At 36.7% G+C, this 21,731-nt stretch overlaps 2 protein-coding genes across 2 annotated transcripts in view; one reads left to right on the top strand and one right to left on the bottom strand.

Moving 5' to 3' along the window:
* Positions 1-3,570: 3,570 nt before the first annotated feature.
* On the top strand, positions 3,571-17,268 carry LOC124635857. Its single transcript, XM_047171806.1, has 11 exons — positions 3,571-3,609; positions 6,122-6,170; positions 6,873-7,010; positions 7,827-7,946; positions 8,458-8,565; positions 8,995-9,129; positions 9,736-9,882; positions 10,085-13,939; positions 14,353-14,514; positions 14,650-14,886; positions 16,966-17,268. The coding sequence occupies exons 1-11, from the start codon at positions 3,571-3,573 to the stop codon at positions 17,082-17,084; spliced, it is 5,109 nt and encodes a 1,702-aa protein (XP_047027762.1). The 3' UTR covers positions 17,085-17,268.
* Positions 17,269-19,727: 2,459 nt separating this feature from the next.
* The window catches only part of LOC124636029, a 38,883-nt gene continuing 36,879 nt past the window's right edge, over positions 19,728-21,731 (bottom strand). Inside the window, exons 11-15 of the mRNA XM_047171986.1 lie at positions 21,534-21,551; positions 21,180-21,299; positions 20,715-20,828; positions 20,194-20,199; positions 19,728-19,885 (exon numbers count right to left, since the gene is read on the bottom strand). Of these exons, the coding sequence (XP_047027942.1) occupies positions 19,734-19,885; positions 20,194-20,199; positions 20,715-20,828; positions 21,180-21,299; positions 21,534-21,551 (410 nt within the window). The 3' untranslated portion in view covers positions 19,728-19,733. The remainder of the gene's footprint in view (positions 19,886-20,193; positions 20,200-20,714; positions 20,829-21,179; positions 21,300-21,533; positions 21,552-21,731) is intronic.

Here is a 21,731-nt window from a genome sequence, read left to right as displayed (position 1 = left end):
ATGCCTTTGCCTGTGGGCGCTTGAGTGCACACTTGCGCCCATAGTATGATTTACATACAAGTAGAAGTAAATATGGAAACCTTTTTTTTGTTACCCTTCCTTTTCTCAACATATTACATGCTTCAGACTTATACACAAAAACTACTACTACGAGTAAATTACTTATACCTTGCTTAACATGTTTCAGATCATGAGCAACATGTCGGTGATCAGCTTATGGGGAGTTGATCTGATGCTGAAGAGGCGAATAATACTGCGGGCGAGGACGCCGCATGGTCAGGAACGGCCGTGTTAGATATGAATCCTCCTTGCTACCAACCTGGCCTGACCGGGCTGGTATAGAAGAAGAAATTATGACGGATGGAAGGATGACGGACGTTGAAGATGTCACATCGTGATCTTATAATTAATTATCGATATTGTATTTGCTATTCAAAGTTGGCTTCTGCTAAATCCTTTGTAAGAAATAAACCTTACCAGGTTAAATGTTTATAGACGTGTGTTATTCATTTTCAAGTACCACTTCTGATCTGACCTCTAAGACTATATTTTCCGGACGGTGGACACTCCATATGCAGCATGATCTTTGTCGGACAAGCTTACCACAATTTTCTAGTTAACTTTATTAAACAAATCTCAAAAAATGAAACAGGTATGTACGAAGAGTCGTAGTGACGTCATACCGACATTTTCAAGATGGTGGACACTCCAAACGCAGCACGATCTTTATCGGACAAGTTGACCACCATTTTCTAGTTAACTTTGTTAAACGAATCTCAAAAAATGAAACAGGTATGTACGAAGAGTCATAGTGACGTCATATCGACATTTTCAGGATGGTGGACACTCCAAACGCAGCACGATCTTTATCGGACAAGTTGACCACCATTCTCTAGTTAACTTTATTAAACGAATCTCAAAAGATGAAACGTGTATGTACGAAGAGCCATAGTGACGTCATATCGACAATTTCAGGAGTCAAGCATTAAAAAACGCAGCGGCACCAAAATTTGCGCATTCGAAAAGTTTGTCGGACTCATCGTAAGGAAGGCACTCACAAAGTCTTAAATGTATATGTATCAAAAAAAATTTCTTCGCCGGCCTGGGGACTATTAGTATTTATTTATTGGTTCATCAAAAATGTCAGCACTTTTTGAACAATGTCAGAACAAAATTGATAGAAAAAGAATTGGCATGTGTGACAGTCACTCATAGATGAACACTGCATGCGTACCTAATGCGTAAAAATAAATAAATACAATAAAACAAATCAATTCTAGTATTAAAAGTAGCAGTAAATCATATGGATATGAAGTACCAAGACTAGAACTTGTACCGATTTTATATCTAAAGTATTACGTAACAATTTTTATTCGTCAAAAATACTGCCGTCTATTCGAGCATAGCAATCTTACCTCAAAGTCAAAATCAATTGTTTACCGATAAGCAAGTTGTAATTATAATTTTCACAAATCCAACATAATGATGTTTGCTCAGACCGAGCTTGGAGAACAATGAGCAGTGATTAGTACCATGTTTGTTTATAATGTTATGGTGAGGTTAAAATGTAGGGGATTTTAACAACTGCGCGACATTTAAAGCCTTGAGTTGTTTCTCTATGCGTAGTCTTTCAGGGTTAAGCTGTTTTCTTAGCTGAAGGAATATAAACAGCAAAATTAGTGGGTAAAGAACTAACCTTCAAATAAAACTACTTTTACGGATTTTATCGCGGTTAAGTATATTAATATTCTTTAATCCTATAGTTTCGGATCCTTTACTTTCGGACCATGGATACCTTAATGTTAATATAAACCGCGATAAAATCAGTAAGTAGTAAAAAAGTAGTTTAATTTAAATGTCTAATATTCTCGTAAGTGCCAGAAATCAATATAACCAAGCTCTCACATATGAGTGTGGGTTCGATTCCGGTCAGACAAGTATTAATGCAACTTTTCTAAGTTTGTATGTACTTTCTGAGTCTATCTCGGATACGAATGATTGTGTTTCGGAGGATACGTCAAAATGCAGGTCCCGCTGTCATTTAGTAGCAGCTCCTTGTAAAGCACTGGTACTCAGCTGCATCTGGTTAGATTGGAAGCCGACCCCAACATAGTTGGGAAAAGGATAGGCAGATGATGAAATAACAGCTGGGTGGTTAACGAATAATTGCCTTCCAAAGTAAATCTGTAGTGTTTTTTTACGACATAATTCTTTTGCTACAGAAGTACAAGTTCTTATCGCTAAAGTTATCATTGCCATCAAATGACGTGCGAAGAAAACTCACAATTTGCGTCATTCAATGGCAATGTTCATCTCGATACATTCAACAGTACAACTGCTACTCCAAAATGAACGTACCTAACACTACAAGTAATAGGTTTTCCCAAATTACGCGAAGTCTCCCAAGTTAGTAGCAATTAGATGTTTTCAAGACTGGTTCGCCCTCAGAGATCTAACTTAGTTGTACCCCTAACTAGATGCCTAAGAAGGGATGATTATGCCTCTTGAAACTATTAGGAGAAGTCTGGCTTATGGATCTAATTGGCAATGTTAGATATGAAGTTGGATATCCCATTGAAATGGGGTACTCAAGTCTGTGGGCTAGTTTGTGTCAAAGATGTCATCTGTTGTTCGTGGAAACTATTGACCGTATCGGGAAATAATGCGTATGATACTGGGGAAGAGTGTAGCTTCTAAACTGTGAAAGAATTTTTCAAATAAGTTCGGTAGTTTTGGATCCTTTAGGGTAGAAACAAACAAATAAAAATGTTTCTTCTTTTTTTTATTAGTGTCGATTATACAAAATCTGAAGTTGGGACATAGATATCTAGTCTTATGTCTTCTCCTTATCGCGTAAGCTGCAGGTTTATTCTCCTAACACGCCCTAGTGACTAGACTAGAGTTTTTTCAAAACCGCCTGACGGCCTCTGACGTGGAAATGTAACCACGACTGCTACTGAGTAGAATTCGGGAACGCCTGCTTTACGTGTCCTCCCAAGAACGGGGTTGTATCACTGCCAAAAAAACTACGGGCTGCTTTGTGCAAGTTTCTCATACCCATAAAGTGATTTCGGCTCGAGCCGGGAATCGAACCCGAGAGCTCGTGCACGGCAGTCGCGCTATACGACAACTGGGCAAACAAGGCAGAATTTTCACGCTTTTATATTACAGTCAAAATAACTTACCAACTGCGTTAAAATTTTGACTGGTTGATTAAATGCATTTATAAGACTGTTCAACTTAATAATGGATGAACTCTTAATTGAACATATTAGCAGCTAGTTTATCTACCTTAAAACATTTAAAGAAAATTAATTTATGTACTACAAGAAACTTCAAAACCAATCTTGGTGTACATACTGAAACTAGCCATGCAAATTACAATTTTATGGTTGGTATATTTAAGGTTAATATTTCATTGTAGGTTTGAGAAACTATCGTAAAATGTCTTGCTGTGTTGTTGTAATTGTTTTTAATGACTGTTGTGTTAATAGTCACTTTGCTGATTTTAATGTTGGCGTATAAAAAGAAAATTATATACAGCCTCTTGTTATTTGATTCTTCATTATTATGGATTGGTTGGCGTTTCTGTTTTGTGTTTTAATATGGGTAAGCTATTATTTTAAGTTGTTTTTTAAGTCCATTTAGGAATTCGTTTAGGTAGATGAAACTATTTTTACTGTTCAGTAACCTTTAGGTGTATTTAAAGAAGCTATTTAACGCGAGACATCGTGAATTAATAACTTACCCAGTCATTAGTACATTCCTAGAATTTTTATTGGAATTTATAATGATAAAAGTTACGATAAAACTGTGAGAGAATTGTTTTTTTTTTATATCTGGCTGGCGTTTATAGTATTTTTCGTTTGACGTCTTTTAATGCCTAGCTGTATAACTTAAAATTGACATAGTAATGAGGTCTTTTACAAAGTTGGTCTTTTAAGTCTTTCACTGTCATCAGATTAGATAGTGTGTTTTCATAAAAGGTTTTCAGTGTCAAGTAGACCAGCAAGTTTTTCGTGTAAGTACTCGCGATCAGTTTTGATGGCTTCGTCTATTTTGACCAGCGATGGAAATCCATAAAGGATCAAACGACGTCACAAATCTCAAGAAGAGTTTGTTGTCATAAAACTTCTGGACTCTTTTGGATAATGGCGTCCACGGCCGATTTCGACCACGGCGGCTGTTCTCATTTAAGGAGATCAGCCAGCTGCGCAAGACATATTATAGTGCACGAGCATTTGCGCAGACACAGGTGCACTCCCTATTCCTTCACCCTCATAACCCGATGGGACGGCAATCCGACACGACCGGAAAGGGATCAAGCGCAGGACCGACATGTACGTGCTCTTCGATGCACGGGTGAATCAATCACTAACTTCCAGACTACGGGCTGCCTTGTGAAAGCTTAAGAAAACCCACAAAGCGATTTCGGCCCGACTCGGGAATCGAACCCGAGACCTCGAGCACAGCAGCCGCGCTTTGTCATTAAAAAGGACGGACCCGATACGATTACAAGCAAAAATTGCATTTGCGATTCTCTGAAGACAAGTTCGGAGCATGAACAAGAGCTATATTTTTTTGTTACATGGCGCTAATCTTAGCGAAAGCAGGTGCAGAACGAACTTTCAAAATTAGTCAATTACCCCGCAAATTAATGTGTGAAACCAATTGGTTTTATCATCTCCCGAGCCTTTTTCCCAATTTGTTTACACCTTGTTTAATCAGATTAGTTTTTCTGCGAAACATCGTCAGTTTTAATTTCATGTCTTTGGAAACATGAGTATAGTCATATAGTACTCGTATAGGCTCTTTTGTAGACTGACTTGTACGATAGTTCGAATCTGTTCAGATCAACGATGATAGTTTTGATTTTAAGATATTTACCAAGGAAAACGGGAGTTGGTATTCAAGAGAACAGATGAGTATATATATCGAAGGTTAACACTTTCTATATATTTTTTTTGGTCTTAGCACATTCTCTAGACATTCAAAACTTTATTTAGATGCATGATTGTTTTATTACTTTTGTGTTGTCAACGTGATTCTGTGAGCTATGTGATCAAGCGCATTGCTCACCTTGCAGTGGCTACTATCAAGCGACTAAACTCCTTCACACACTAGGCTACGCAAATTTTGGCCATATGAAGGTTTTGATATTCAATGGACACTGCTTTACAAAACAAAATGTAGCGACCTCAAAGTTTTTTATGTATTTCAAAAAAACCTTTTGCAAGATCTTATGAAAAGTCGGTCTAGTTTGACACTTCCAAAAAGTGGATCGCATGGAGAAGGACCATGGAAGAGTATGGATGTAGTCGCTTAGAGGCCAAAATAATAATAATAATGGCGGTCTAGACAATTGTCGTTCGCGGCGACTGTTCTCATATAAGGAGATCAACTAGCTGCCTAAGTCATAGTGCTCAAGCATTTGCGCAGACACATGTGCACTGCCTGTTCCTTCACTCTTATACCCTGATGGGACGAAAATCCGACACGACCGGAGAGACATCAGGCGCAGAACATTAACGGGCTCTTCGACGCACGGGAGTAGGTATCAATCACCTACTTCTAAACTCTGGTCTACTTTGTGAAAATTTCTAAAATGCACTTTTGAAATATTCGGGTATTAAAAACTAGCGTAGTGTACGAATGCCATAAGATGTATGTAATTAATGTGTGTATGCATTAGTGTGAGCATAAACACAGCTGGCTTATTATTTGGTTAATTTGAAAAGCCAAGTAACACGTTTGTTCTTTTTGCGAAAATTATTAGCAGCTAATTTAAATGCAATAGAAGTGCAGCTTTAGACATACGTTGTTTATATATTGTGTGAATAATTATTATAGTGTATCCAGTTAGTCTAGAAGACCCTAACATAAATGAGAAAAGGCTAGGCAGATGATTGTGTAAATAAATATTATCATAATAAATGAGCAATTAAAATTAAAATAAACTTTCTTGTTCCACATGGTTAGAACCAATGAACAAAAGCAAAAGAAAACAAAAGAAAGAAACCTTTATATTCCTAATATGAATTTGGCAAATTGAAGAGGCTTTGTACTGTGAAAATTCCACGTAATAATGCGATCTTAGTGACGTGATTTTCTTTTGTTTTAGGCGTTACACGTGTCGAATACTCAGTCACAAGGTTCTACCAACACAGAATGTAAGTATGTATTATATAGTAAAGTATGTTTTTTCTTAACAAAGGCATGCTGCAGATTTTCACTGGTTTTCTATTGGTTCTCGTAAACAATATAAAGTCCGTTCCACTCGGACGCTGTAATTAACAGTGCAAGTGAAGTGAAAAAAGAAAATGGCATAGTAGCAGTGAATACTGAATAATATATACTTCTTTCGCGATATAATGATGATCTTGACATCGAATTTTTTCCTGTTCACAAAATCGTCGGTTGCAAAAAACTAACTACATAGTTACAAAACTACCATCTTCATAGTCAATCCTTTATTAGCGTTCCATCCTACTAATGTCCTATTAATGATATAAATGTGAAAGTTTGTGAGAATGTGTAGATGTAGGTTATTCTTTCTCGCAAAATTTTTGATTCTTGGCATGTAGATAGGTGATACCCTGGATTAACACATAAGCTACTTTTTATCAACACACCACGCGGGCGAAGCCGCGAGCGAAAGCTGTGTTATAAAGGTGTTACATTTTACAATCTCTGGCTTGACGTCCATAGTCCACGCCTACTCATATCCATAGTTTATTCTGTTTCAGTATACATAGAAATAATCAACAATATTTAAATACAATGTTCTATGTAAACTAAAGCAATTTTTCAAATTCTTCAGCTTCACATAAGTATAAGTAGATAAGATTTTCATAATAACCCGTCTGTTTTAGCTGCGATCAACGTCCCGTCGCTGCGCAAGAGTACGTGCCAAACTCCTACTACAGTTGATGAATGTATTGAGTGCACCTGTGACGATGGAGTGCAGACCTGCAGAAATGTGTGTCATACTCTTGGTTATCGAAGGAAAGGTAATATTTTTTTTTCGATAGTTGCTAGATCTTCACCGTTGTGGGGATTAGTTCTTTTACCCAATTAAAAAGCAGAATATGTCCTTTCTCAGGCTCTAGATTGTCTGTGTCCCTACCAATTTTCATTTAAATCTTTATTTAAGTTGTACATAAGGGCGATAGACAGAGTTGTATTCGCCTTTATAACATAAGCAACGATAGGAGGTCTGAAAGCCGCTATATCTTGGTCTTCGAGGTAGCCATCATCATCATCAACTGCCGAGTCTTCCCAACTATATTAGTGTCGGCTTCTAGTACCCTAGTAGCAGCTGAGTACCCGTTTTGTACATCGAGCGACTGCTTATCTGACCTCCTCAACCCAGTTACCGAGGTATCCATATATCATCCCTATCGAATAGCTGATATAAAGTCGTGGTGGCCTAGTGGGTAAAGAGCCAACCTCTCGAGTATGAGGGCGTGGGTTCGATTCCAGGTCAGGCAAGTACCAATGCAACTTTTCTAAGTTTGTATGTACTTTCTAAGTAGGTATATCTTGGACACCAATGACTGTGTTTCGGATGGCACTTCAAACTGTAGGTCCCGGCTGTCATTGAACATCCTTGGCAGTCGTTACGAGTAGTCAGAAGCCAGTAAGTCTGACACCAGTCTAACCAAGGGGTATCGGGTTGCCCGGGTAACTGGGTTGAGGAGGTCAGATAGGTCACTGGTACTCAGCTCAGCTCCGGTTAGACTGAAAGCCGACCCCAATATAGTTGGGAAAAGACTCGGGAGATGGTGATCGAATAGCTGATATAATTAATACTCGTATCTTTTCAGGAAGCGAATGCTTTAGTGGACAACCGATTCCGGATCCCGATGGATGCAATACTTGTATTTGTTTTGAAGGAGAGATACGCTGCACGCGCAACCAATGTGATTTAGAACACGATTATGAAGGCAAGTTTATAATGTTTACGTAATGTTTGTGTGTATGTTTTTGTGTTGTATAGTTAGCGGCACGCATCTTGAGCTCTGACCTTCACCTACGCCGATGTAATTTATTGGGTCTCTTTTGTGGTATGAAGTGAGGCGAGGGGGCGGGCGAAAGCGGTGATTGGCACTCAGTGGATCGCGTCATAGCTGTCACTCGGGATTGGTTCTTTGCTAATAAATCACTTCTGCGCAGATGTAGGTCAGAGCTCAAGATTCGTGCCGATAACTATATGTTACTGAAAAGTATAAAGGTCGTTTAAGTATCGTGATCAGTACCAGCCATTTCCTAACTATAGGGTTCGGCTTCCAGGCAAACAGAATGCATCTGATTTCCACCGTATTACATATATCTGCCTCCTCAACCAAATTTCTCAGGCCGTCCGATACCTCTTGTTTAGGCTGGTTACCAGAATGTATAGCTGGTAATTATTTTGAAGAATAGAATTGAAGATGCTCATTGAAGGTATATTTTCAGGTAAAGAATGTACTACACCGAAGTATATTTTGAAACCAGATGGATGTAACTTCTGCTTTTGCTCGCCTGAAGGGAGATTGAAATGCAGCAATGAAATCTGCATACCAGGTACTTAATACATCTATCTATCTATAATATTTATAATTCTATACCTTAAGATATTATAGATAAAGTTGATAAATTAACCCGTGCATTGCAGAGCATGTAAATGTCGCCCTGCCGGGGCTGTGGGATTGTTCGAAAGAGCTATCGCGGTCCCGGTACATAAAGGCTTAAGAAGGAACATAATAGGATTTAGTCAGTAATAGTCTGACACTCCCTCACGGTGCTAACCAACAATCGGAGGGATGATTACCCATGAAAAAACAACTCTATCATTTTGGATTATTTATGATAGTTAAAGCGTAGAGAGTGCTCAGTTGACTGATCTCTTTAGAGAGAACAGCCACCGTGGCCGATAATCAGTTTGGATGCCATAAACTACTAGTACCTAAAGTCTTTTATCTGGTACACGTACATAAACCTAGTTATTTTCAGAGTTTCAGTGTAGCAAGGATAAGGCTGGAATATTTCGACCAGACAGCTGTAACGTGTGCGCATGCGTGAATGATCGCCTGAGGTGTACGGCCAACAAATGTCTAACAGCAATAACTGAACCATATCTTCCACCAGGTATTGAAACACCTTATGGTGAACACACACCTGTTTTTGAGTCGAGCGCAGCGGAGGAATCGAATTTTGTCAATGCATGTGTCTCTTCTAGATTTGCCTATAATTGTCGAGAGTTGCCTTCGGTATCTCAGGGATTCCATCATCACCTATCGAACAAAAAAATATTTTTGCAAATCGGTCGGAGTAATCGGTGAATGTAAAAAAAAATAAAAGATTCCGACGAATTGAGAACCTCTTTTTTAGGAAGTCAGTAAAAAATCGATTCCTCCCCTGCGGTCGCTGCGGTTGGGTCCGACAGATTACTATAGGTTTACGACAAATGTCATCATCATCGACACGTAGCCGTCTCAGAATTGTCTAGCGTTTTCCCAGCTATGTAAGGGTCGGACTCGGAAATCTATTTTCGTGTAAATGTAGGTGCTAAAATTTGCTTGAAAATATAAGTATCTTAATTACTCATCCGTATTTAAAAAGAATATTAGGTAGATAGTACTTCTAGTGATTATGTAGCCAGAAGTTATGTTGGCCAGTGTGTGTACCTCATCTATCATACATTGTTCTTCAGTACGGATGTAAAATAATAAGGTCAAATCAATTTTCCAACAGCTTTAAGTTTAATTATTGATCCACAAATAAAAACGAGATTTCATGAAGACGAAGGACAAACTCCACTACCGCATAGTAAATGTACCAATACCATTTGTTGCCATTGTCTTAAACGTATGCTAGCAGGCTATATGGGATCTTCTTCAGGTAAGTGAAAGAACGTAAATAATTTGCATGATTTGGTGTTGGATAAAAGAGAACAGCCAGATTTCAATATCGCGACAACCTCTTAAAAGACAGTGTACAAATACTTAAGTAAATACAAGTCAAAAAGGATTAATAATTTTTCAAAATTCGTCAAAAAGAAGGAAAATACAATAAAATATTTTGCATTTGTTTTTTTTTTCAGAGAATTATGACGACTTGTTCAATGAAGGAACACAAATTCAAAAAAATATATCAAGGGGTCCATTATTTGATATCATTGCTCAGATATGCAGTAAAAACCAGTCACTTGTTGAACAAAGTCATGCATATCATGGTTTCAAAGAAGAAGTCAAACTGCATTCTAATAGTTTATCAAAAGACACAAGTAAATTGATAAAAATATTGGCCACTTCATCAAATAATCCAGCCCTTGGTGATATAAGTGATAGATTTTCCTCATCACAACAAGAACATGATCAAAAAAATTATCAAAGTAATAATTTTCCAAACCTCGCAACGGAACATTTAATAAAACCACCTTCAATTGTAAACTACTCGACTAAATTAATTACTGCAAGCTCCCTAAGTAATCAAACAAATTTAGTTGTCCCGGATAAGGAACCTTTGTATCGGGACTCGTTTTTGCCAACAGAAGGCCGTCAAGAAATCGTTTCAAATTCAGTTTCTCTCTCTGCCCCAGAATATCCTAAACATATTGATAAAGTTTTCCCGTTTAGCGATGAGAACGAAAAATTGAGCAATGATTATTCTTCTCTTACTATAGCCCCTATGGATGAGCCTAGAATTATTTCTAATTCATTACAATTTGGACCCTCAGATCAACATACCATTATACCAGTAATGTCTATCCAAAGTACGGAAGGCATAGCGAATAACAAAATACAATCTCTTCATTTAGTGCCACAAAATGTACCAAACGCAGAAGTCGTAACTTCAGATGAATATCATCAATACAAGCCGATCGAATCCAGAATAATATCCTCCGCAAACTCTGCTAAATCTGTCATAGAAAATAATAACGAGAAATCAATGATTGATGAAATTAACCAGATTATACAGCACACGTCACAAACTCAGCTTGAACCAAATCCAGCAACATACAATTTGAATCAATTGAAACAACAAGAAGATTACCAAAATCCTAACATACCCCAAATACATGAAAATAATAATTTTGAATCACTTTCATTACAAAAAAGTCTGAATCAATATAATGATTCCTCTATTCAAGTTGAAACAGAATCCGATTTAACAAGTCAAGTTATTTTAAACAAAATAGAGGATGCATTACAAATTAAGAGTCCTGTTACTGGCTCAACGTTGGTCCAAGATCAAAATCAACTGAAAGATATATCAATTACAAATTATCATGATATGAGCCAGATAGTACCAAATTATAACTTTGATCAGGATGTTAATCGTACACCTCAGAACACCAGAATACCACCACAAAGTAACAGGGGTTCCTCTGATTTTCATGATAATCAGTATTTTCTCAACCGTAATCCGAGTCTTCAAATAAACCATCAGCCAAATGTACCGGCCCGATTTTTACTTCCGCCTAGGTCACAATTTAAGCCCAGATCATCTTACACTCATAATGTGCATGAAAGGAGACCTCGACCCGTTTTTGTACCAAATCAAGCTCGGACTCCCATGCTTCATAATAATATTGCCCAATCTCAGTTATACCACAGACCCATTCCTACATCACAAAACTTCCAACCTTCAAATAATTTAATAGCTTATAGACCAAATTCTCCAAATCTTATCCGTGAGCCTCTAAAGCTTCAGCAATTTCCGCACGGTGATACACTTGTGCATGGTTCTACGTATAATGGAAACTTGCACAGCGGTGAAACGACACTATATAAAGACCAACTATATAAACATGTGGCCCTACCAGACCTTACCGACCCATTACTAGCTGAAGTATATCAACAAAAGAATGGACGGCTAAATGGTCATCCTCGCATTCATCCTTATACTATGCACCCAAATATCCAGAGTCAGCCACATAATGTAGCTTATGTTCCTTTGAAACAGGCTATAAATCCATTCAGAATACCGAATGAACGCAATTCTGGCTCTTTAAAACATATCACACAAATGCCCAAGCCAGCTCAACCTATCTTACTCCCACAAAAGCAAATTGCAATACAACAGCCACCAGCACAGCACAGCAAACTAATATGGGAGGGTCAAAGAAGACCCCTTAATCAATTTAGGTATCCACATTATTTAGATCCAAATCCTTCACACCAAAAAAACTTTCAATATTTACCTTCTCAAATGATACCTAATCGACCAGTATTTGGCAGTAGTGAACTTTCCAGTGAAATACAATACTCACCCCGTCCTACTCGACCCGTTAACTTCCCATATAAACGTCCAGTGAATGAAAAAAAACAATATTATAATAAAAATAGACCAGACCAGATGCTAGGTCAGTTTAAACAGCAAAATGGATTATACAAAAGTAATAGCTATGAATCAATTTTTGCTCCAATGCCAGGACAATTTCCTAATGCCAATGTTGCAAATCAATTTCAAAACCAAGGTGCACCACGACCTAATCTTCATCCGGGAGTTACAGATAATCCCAAATCTCCTGTTACGATACAATATGTTGTATCAGATCCTCCCAAAGGTACTGAAAACATAATGAATCATAAGTATCCTGATAAAGATGAAAAAGAATATCATGACAATCAGAATGATGCGAGTCTGTTGGTTCAGTCTGATGATCACGATCAATATGTATCACCTTTATCCTTTGAAAGTCAAGTGAATGATATTCTTTGGAACAACAATAATGAAAATTTGCTTCAGGCCACTACTTCTGACCAATCGCCTTTGATTAAACTCGACAGTGGCCATCAACAAGAGATCGATAAGATATTTAATGACTATGAGGATATGTCTGAAAATCAAAATAGCGAAATTGATTTGGAAATGAAAAGTTCTTACAAAGAATATAACTCTGCTGAAAATCAAGACGAACTACCACTAACCGATAGTTCAGTTAGCGACATTGGATTGCAGGAAAATAAAGACGTATATAATTCCGTTGACGAGTTTTACAAAGTTACGCCTAACCTAATTCAAGATGAACCTGTGGCATTGACTACTTCAAATAACCCTTCCTTAAATTTATATAGTTCCGTTGACGAGTTTTATAAAGTTATGCCTAACCCAATTCAAGATGAACCTGTGGCATTGACTACTTCAAACAACCCTTCCTTAGATTTTCATGACCAAGATGAAAAAGTAGACGCTTATGAAACAACTACAGATTTCGAAGAATCTTTGTACGACTCAGTACCTACTAATGGCCAAAGCCCTCAAGATTTTGGATTCAAATTGAATGAGATGGATCTATCCGATGTATCACAATCATCAAATCCACAAGAACCCTCGTTAGTTAAAAGAATGGAATTAAATGAAACAACTACAGCTACAACTGTAAATTGGTTGGAGAATATTACTGAAGAAATCTATAATACGACTGATAGCTTAAGTATATTGTCAGAATTTTCAGAAAATCTATCTACAGCAAACAATATTGTAGATAAAATGCTGTATAGCAGTATAACCACTGAAGAATTACAAACAATACTAAATGATGTCAAATCAGAATTAGAATCAAAGGTTCAGTTTGATAACAATAACGAAACGGACTTTATATATGACCGCTTTATGGATGATGGTCCTACGTTTTCTGAAGATGGCGGTATGATAGAATCTGCAGAAAACCTACTGGAAATCCATACTACATCAGAAGATTCAAATGTGAAAGACATTGAAACAGTTACTAACTTTAAAGAAATTGATTCAACTACGACAGTAGCTTCAGTGAATCTTGAAACTTCTTTGTTGCCAAAAATTTTCAATTCTCGAGTAATATACAAACAGAAAGATCAAAAAGAGGAATGTGGCGAAGGAACGCAATGGATTAGAAACTGTTATGGTTGCTCCTGTGAAAACGGGAAAGCAATATGTTATAAATTGCCTGCTTGTGTACTGAGAAGTTTTGGTAAGTGTCTCGCAAACATTTGTTAGTTGTAACAAACAATGTAACTGATGTAACAACTAACAACTGATGTAACAACTAACAACAACTAAATGTATGTTATTTTATTATTTACATAGTAAAACTGTAACTAGATGTATGTTAACTAAATGTATTTAGTTGTTTAGCTTAATCGGTTCAGTAGTTTTATAACCTTAAGTGTACAAACAAACAAAAAAGTTTATTTTTGTATATTAGACAGACAATAAACATGACTTAAAATATATTAGATGACAATTAGTCGATTGATAAGTGAGCTAGTAATTTCAAAGTCCATAAATCATCAATCATCAAAGTCAATAAATAATTAGGATGTACGAAGTATCTTATTGTCACTGCAAAATGTTTTAAAGATAATGAAATTGATTTTTTTTCAGGAGAGCCGATGACATGCAAACCTTATTCTCGATTCAAGATGGGTGATTGTTATACTTGTGTATGCAATGGAGATGGTGTAGCCGAATGTGATTCCACTGGCTGTACGAAAGAGCTAGGAAATGAAATGCTGGCTGTTGGAGAAAAACCAAATAATCCAGAAGGTAATCTTGGCTTTACTGTTAATGACAATGAAAATTAAACAGTTCTAAATAACTTAATAAGTATTTCAGATGATATGTTACATCACGCAAGTGATAGGTATAGCTGCAATCGTCTATTAATTAAATATTTTCTAGATTCAACAGAGTCTGGGTCAGCCAACAAACAATATTATGATGAGGAAAAAAGTGATGAACTAATACATCATTCAAGCTACAAAAAGTTGTCCAAGGAATGTACCAAACAAATCGTTTATCCGACTTGCGAGCCGGGCACGACTTGGATCAGTGCTTGCCATCGTTGTGAATGCAAAAATAACAGTAGACATGAATGTACTCCAGTGGATGGTTGCGAATTGGACGTTCTTGGGAAGGGTAAGGTTATACATATAAGCAGTAGTAGTAAGTATAGTTTCTCCATAAGATATGTCATCGACACGAAAGAAGAAGAGTTATATAAGTAAGGAGCTATGTTTTCGGTAGAAGAGCTCACTTTTGAGATCGGTTCCTACGACATTTTTGGAAGAACTCCGCTGATATGTGATAATGACAATTGGAATCGTTGGGTATAATCGTTCAGGCAGCTTGCGTATATCTTATGGTGATTTGTTAATAATAAACACGACTCGGCTTTAGGGCATGCAATTTCGGTAAAACAAAAATTACCGGTAAAAATTCGGTAATAAAAATATTTTTACCGGTAAACCGGTAAAACGGTAATTTTTGTAATTTTTTTAAAATGTGATATTATAACAATAAGATTGGGTAGTCTTAAAGCAAAAACTAAATAAATATGCAAAGTATAAGGTGGTAAACGTTTTTTGTATCGTGGGCCGTAACAAAAAACATGTCAGTAAAATCCGTACGCGATGTCGCCGACAAAATGCAAGAAAAACGGCTGCGATGGTACGGACATGTAAAAGGGAGTGACACCTGAGGACATCGGCAGTGTGAAAGTGATACTCACATACTCACTACAGGCCGAAACCGTGGTGGTTGAGTGTCGTAATGAATGACATGAAAATCTGCGAACTCGAAGACAAAGATGTCTATTCAGGAGGATAGAGCGAAGTGGAAGAAGGAAGATACGGAAAGCCAACCCCGTCACAAGACGGGATAAACGCTAAGAATTACCGTAAAAAATATATTTTTCATTGAAGGGAAAGCCCTTTTTTATGGTAAATCATCAAATGACAGACTCTTTCTGTCTAAAACCCATGTTTTTTAGTAGGTGTTTTATGGACCAGGGTAGCGGTAACTCTTTCGAACAATCCCGCGGCCCCGGCAGGCCTTGGCCCTGCTGGGCCCCACTGGGTTTGCTGACATCTCCCTGAGGAGCCTGTGGAACAACGCGCGCTGCTGACACAGGTCTGTTGTCTATGCAGACGGTGGAACGATGAGCCACCCGAACTCACCGCCCACAGACCGACGCCTACGATGGCCGGGAGTCGTCTCTCGACCCTTGGCGCCCGTGGTGTCTTCCTGGTCCACTACAGCGGCTGGGATGAGAGGTGCTACTCGCAGTCGCTCCGCCGTCTCCTTCTCGAGCATGACTGCTTCGCAGAAGGGGCAACGGCTTCCCATTCCCTCTAGCTCCGGACCATAGCTTGAACCAGGGAAGGACGCGAATGGTCGCCGCTGCCTATTGCCTCGACGACAACACCGCGGTACCCTTCCCAGGCAGTGCACACCTGGACTGTGTGCTCCACCGTGTCCTCAGAGCTGTCCGCATGGTGGTGAAGTAAAAGCCCTTGCTCAGTAAGGTCATAGAGTAGGTAAAATAAGCAATAAGCATTTGTACCTTGTATGAGCTGACAGCTATGAGGAAAAACAGAATAACCGAATGAATACAATTTGTTTAGATTTTATAAATTAAGATGAGAAAGAAGATTTGTATCTAACCTAGAGATAGTTAAGGACACACACGTTTACTTTTCTAAAAAACAGCAACTTTAACACTCTTACAATACGTAATGTATGCAACATTACATTATATTCAGGCTACATAACAAAGATTTGACGTTAAATGAACAATTGCTATATTTTATCAGAAAAACGTAAAAACCGGTAAATTACCGGTTTCATATTATTTTTACCGGTAATTTAAAATTCGCAAAAATGGGCGATTTACCGGTAAAAACGAAACCGGTTAACCGGTATTGCATGCCCTACTCGGCTTGAACGATGATAAGGCGTAACGCTTGGTGCGATCGTTTTATTAAGTACAGCTAATAATTATCCTATTTATATACACTTATTCAATATATTTAATCTACATATATACAAGATAAAAAGGGATGTTAAATTGAAGGGTCCCGATTCAACGGTCAGCTGAACATCTCGGACAGCCGTTACCCAGCCACATTCCTTCATTTGTATTTTTTGTTCTCTTTTTCAAAAAATCCATCAAACTTGAAGTTACTTGTCCGTTTATGCTCGGAGTTTTTATTTCAGGGAAACCGAGTCGATGCAAGCCGAATTCTAAGTTCTACCCAAAGACGACCGGCATGCCTTGTGTTGAGTGCTACTGCAACGACGAAGGAATTCCTTACTGCCCAACGCCTAACAAATAATCATTATTGTAATATAACTTTAATTTTGTACGCATGTCTATGTTATTCCTGATGGTTGAGACTATTTGACTTTTTATATGTTTCGTAAGAAATGTTGACCGATTCATTTTCATTAAGGCCAAAAAAGTTTTACTTATTAATTCATTGAATTTATATACTTAAATGACTGGTATAAAAAGGCTGAATGAGAAGGAATCGGTTATAGATAAGATGGTTGTAAAAGAGCTTAATAAAGATTTAAAACACGTACCGTCTTACCACAAAAACTTTTAAACGTCAGTTTAAGACTTGTCTAAAAAAATGACAAATTATGACGTTGACATATGGTTCATTTCGCAGCCACAATTTTTTTAGACAAGTGTAAAACTGATGTTTAAGTTTTTGTAGTAAGGCCAATAGTGTTTAGGTTAAATAGGAAAGTTTCTAGATTATTCTAAAAACTAATTATTGTAAATATAATTAAATAAAATACGAATTTAGAATAAAGAACCGTACTGATAATTTGAAAAAAAAAATCATGTAGATGAATTTTGCGTTATAACACGTTGCTAGTCATTTTGTTCTCCATTGTGACCATCGGTAATTTTATACAGAAAATTCTAAAGTGCCCACGATAGTATAACACCTTTTATATATACACAAAGAAAATTCAAACAAAACCTTAGTAAAAAGGTAGTTTAATTTACTAACGAGCTGGCCAATGGCTAGCTAGCAAGTTTTATAAATAAAATATAGCTCGCCAGCAAAATAAAAGGCGTTGCTTTGGCCGTGTTCCCTTGAACGTAATAAAAATGAATGTTTAATTCTTGCTCGAATGCAGTGCAAAACTACTCATGTATAAACCATACTGTTTGTCTGTCCTGCTGTTGAAGAATATGTTTAGCTGTTTCTATGTGTTAGGGTGGATTTTCTACAGTTAAAATACCGGAAAGGTTACCAAAATTATTTAAGGCTGTCCAGGGGACGAGATTTTTTTATGTACTTTACTTTGGTAACACTTTTAACCCTATTAAAAGTGTTACCAAAGTAAAGTACATAAAAAAATCTCGTCCCCTGGACAGCCTTAAATAATTTTGGTAACCTATATATTTACATTGTACATAGACAAGGCTTGAGACAGGACATAAGGCTTCTTTTTATTCATGCGTTAGAAGTTTTCTTTGGATGCGGTTGGAACTGCGAGGAACAGATGGTGATAGAATAAATATCACCTACCACCGTGCCTATGAGGCAGAATCACCGGTAATATTAACAGGTAAGTTCTTGAACTGAAAACTAAAACACTGAAAACAGATGACAAATCAACAGATAGAAATCTGTAATAAAAGATAATATGCTTAAAACCGCTTGAAAACATCTCAACATTTCTCAAAAGACACACTTTAATAAATCTTAAATACATAGCCAAACCGCAGGAAACAAGCTAGTTAAGCCAACGGTAGCAGATGTAACAAATAAATATAAATTTTTGTCCAGCGACGACACGACGGCAGTGGGCAACGCATTGCGGAGCTCACAACCAAATATATTTTTAGTGCACAGTGATAAATATAATGGGAAAACGCAGACAAATTGGCCAATGCGCTCGGCTTTGAATTTGTGGAAAAAATATCGCTTCTCTGTGCGCTTATTGGAAAAGTAATTGCGTAAATCTTTTTTTTCAGTTTTCGTGGATTAATTTGCAATTTTTAAGGGGATAAGTATTCCGTTTATATGTGATCATTATTTTGTGTGAATATTGGATAAGTACTTTTTGTAAAAAATACTGATTTCTGAACCCTTAAGTATATATGTATAATATGAAATTTAAAAAAAATGGTCTTAACATATGGTTAAATGGCAAAATGTTAAGTTTTGAGAAATCGGTTCAAATAGAGCTCACATTTGCCATTAATTAATAAAAAAAACTAACTTTCATGGTAGATAATTAAATAAAAAAATGAAGAAAATATGTCAACTCTAAGGTAAGATGATACTCCTAAATGGCTGGATGCATTTTCTTAAATCTTTAAACTGCACCCTGGATGATTTGAAAACTAAATTTCGCGCTGCTGTCAGTGCCATTGGAGTTACAAGTCAGTTAGTGTACCATAAAGAAACTACATTCACAGTACAAATAAAACACAAACTCCAGGTAGTAAAAGCACACATTAACAAGCTGAATTAATAATTATAAATCCACCAGGCGCTTCGGAATGAGGCGGTGTATTTCAGCAAAGTAATGAAAAGAGCACAGGTGTTCTGACTGATGCCAGTCGGCTGACAGAAACTAATACTTATTGCCTGTATTTGTTCACTGTACTTTTTGGAAAATTGGCAGACTGAATGTGAGAGTTTATATAAATAAATAACATTGAAGTGCCTGTATGTGATATTAAAATAACAGCTATTTTAGTAAGTGTGTATGGATTTATATACAATACCTATACGACTTAAAAATAATATGTTTGTTTGTTTGCTGTCTGACAGAAGAAAGGGCTGCACCAATTGTGATGGGACTTTTTGACAGATAGCTGACTACAAAAATTCTGGATCGAGTTGGTCAAATCACATGTATTATGGTGGGTAGCATAAAAAAAACATCTTAATTTTGCTCAGTTATTTTTTTAGATTTATTGACGCTAATATTTACAAACAAACCACTGTGCATTAGTTAATCAAATGGTTGATGACTTGTTTGACACATTTTACTTCAGTGAAGCACATATTTTGGGACCCTGGTTCGGTTCCTCCACAAAGGCATACACTGCAGTGCTGGTTCGGGTTTTGTATGAGCGTGCCCATAGGACATTTGGCGTTACCTGCAAAACGTAACTCAACATCAGTAAAGATTCGGCCTGCCGGGGCTGCGGCATTGTTCGAAAGAGTTGCCACGGCCTTGGTACATAAAAGGGCTTAAGAAGGAACATGGTAGGTTTTCGTCAGCAAGAGTCTGACACTCCCTCACGCTGAGCTTTTTGAGTTGGGAAATCATTAGGCGAACCCTCTGTTAAACCATATTTAAGATTTTGTAATTTTATTGATATAATGTGGCTAGGTTTAAACAGTATTAATGGAGCTTCATTAATTTAGATAAGTATATTTCTAATAATAATGATGTTATACTTACTGTGATCTGAAATGCAAAATATCATGGTAATTAGAAAAAAATATGGTAATTAGTAAGTAGTAATTAAGTTGTACATTAAAGCTGCTTAGTATAAATGGTATATCTTTTAGTGTTCTATTAGATCCTACAAGTGGCTTCACTTAGATCTCATAGGCACTACTTCGCGGACCCGGATAAAAAGTAGCATTCGTAGACAAATATGTTATACTAGCTTCCGCTCGCGGCTTTGCCCGCGTGGTGTGTTACTAAAAAGAAGCCTATGTGTTAATCCAGGGAATAACCTATCTACATATCAAATTTCAACCAAATCGGTTCAGCGTGAAAGAATAACAATCATATATCCATAAATTCTCACAAAAAATTCACATTTATAATATTAGTAGGATATTAGTAGAATTTATAATATAAGTAGGACTAGTAGGATTGTATACATTGAAAGATTTTGTAATATGTGCATTAAAACAAACAAACTCTTTAACTTTATAATATTAGCATAGATTGAAATAACTAAATGACTTTACCTTTACACGTCCTAGGCTTTATCGAACAGAACCACTCTTTTAGCGAACATTGGCACTCTGCGCAGTAGGGTAAGAAACCCATGTGGAATTCGTCCTTTGCATCGCAATCCCTTTCTGGAAATTGTTAACTAATTATTTAGGATTTATCATCAACATAAAGAGCGCGCGCAAAAAAATGCGGATGATGATTTTATCAAAAACGTAAATAGAAATTTAATTTATAATCTTAATTAGAACTCAAGATCTGACACAATCTTACCTATATTCTATTTCTTTGTTTCGGAAAGATTTTTATAGAAGAAGAATTTAGAATACATATTTTTATATTATGTATTTTGTATTCGTTTTATTATATTTATTTTGTACATTTTTAGTAACAGAAAGTAATTTTAAGTATTTATTTAATATAAATAATGTAGCTCCAGGTCCCCCTTTTTTGAAATAAAAATATTTTCAAGAATGTACCTTGACACTCTCTCAATGCCTTTCCGTAGCACACCCATTTGTTTTGATCAGAACAAGTGCATGTCAGACACTTGCTCGGATTCACGGTCTCACCCGGAATACATCCTGATTCGAATAATCCTGAAATTACACGAGTATATACTAGCAGTTTATTTCGGGACAAAAATAAAATAAAGCTAAGGTATTGTCACGCGGTGATTTATTTTTTAAAATTGGATCAGTAAGTTCTTAGACGCGTAGTTCGTCGTTTCGCACCACAAATGGTTAGCAGTGCGAATCGTCTAAGTAAAATCCGTTACTACCAAGATATCAAAATGCAGTAAAAAATTATGAATAGAACCAAGAATAACTTACGGGATTTATGTTCGACTTCTGAAAAAGACAATAATATATATAAGAAATTTACAATCAGGAGTATAAGTGAATAATATACAGGGAACATAATAATATACATAGATACTTAGGTATCAATATAAAACGTTTGCTGTGAGCATTTCCAAATAGGGTTCTTCTGAGTCTGCTTAAAATATAGAACGCTATATAATCTATACT

The sequence above is a fragment of the Helicoverpa zea genome, chromosome 13, assembly GCF_022581195.2.
Source record: "Helicoverpa zea isolate HzStark_Cry1AcR chromosome 13, ilHelZeax1.1, whole genome shotgun sequence".
NCBI lineage: Eukaryota > Metazoa > Arthropoda > Insecta > Lepidoptera > Noctuidae > Helicoverpa > Helicoverpa zea.
This window is presented reverse-complemented; position numbering and strand designations above follow the sequence as displayed.

Excerpts from the sequence above, each read along its gene's own strand:
- LOC124635857 (XM_047171806.1), top strand. The coding sequence starts at position 3,571 with ATGGATTGGTTGGCGTTTCTGTTTTGTGTTTTAATATGG. Across the intron at positions 6,171-6,872 it reads AGGTTCTACCAACACAGAAT|CTGCGATCAACGTCCCGTCG; the intron begins GTAAGTATGTAT and ends CGTCTGTTTTAG. Across the intron at positions 14,887-16,965 it reads ATTGGACGTTCTTGGGAAGG|GGAAACCGAGTCGATGCAAG; the intron begins GTAAGGTTATAC and ends TTTTTATTTCAG.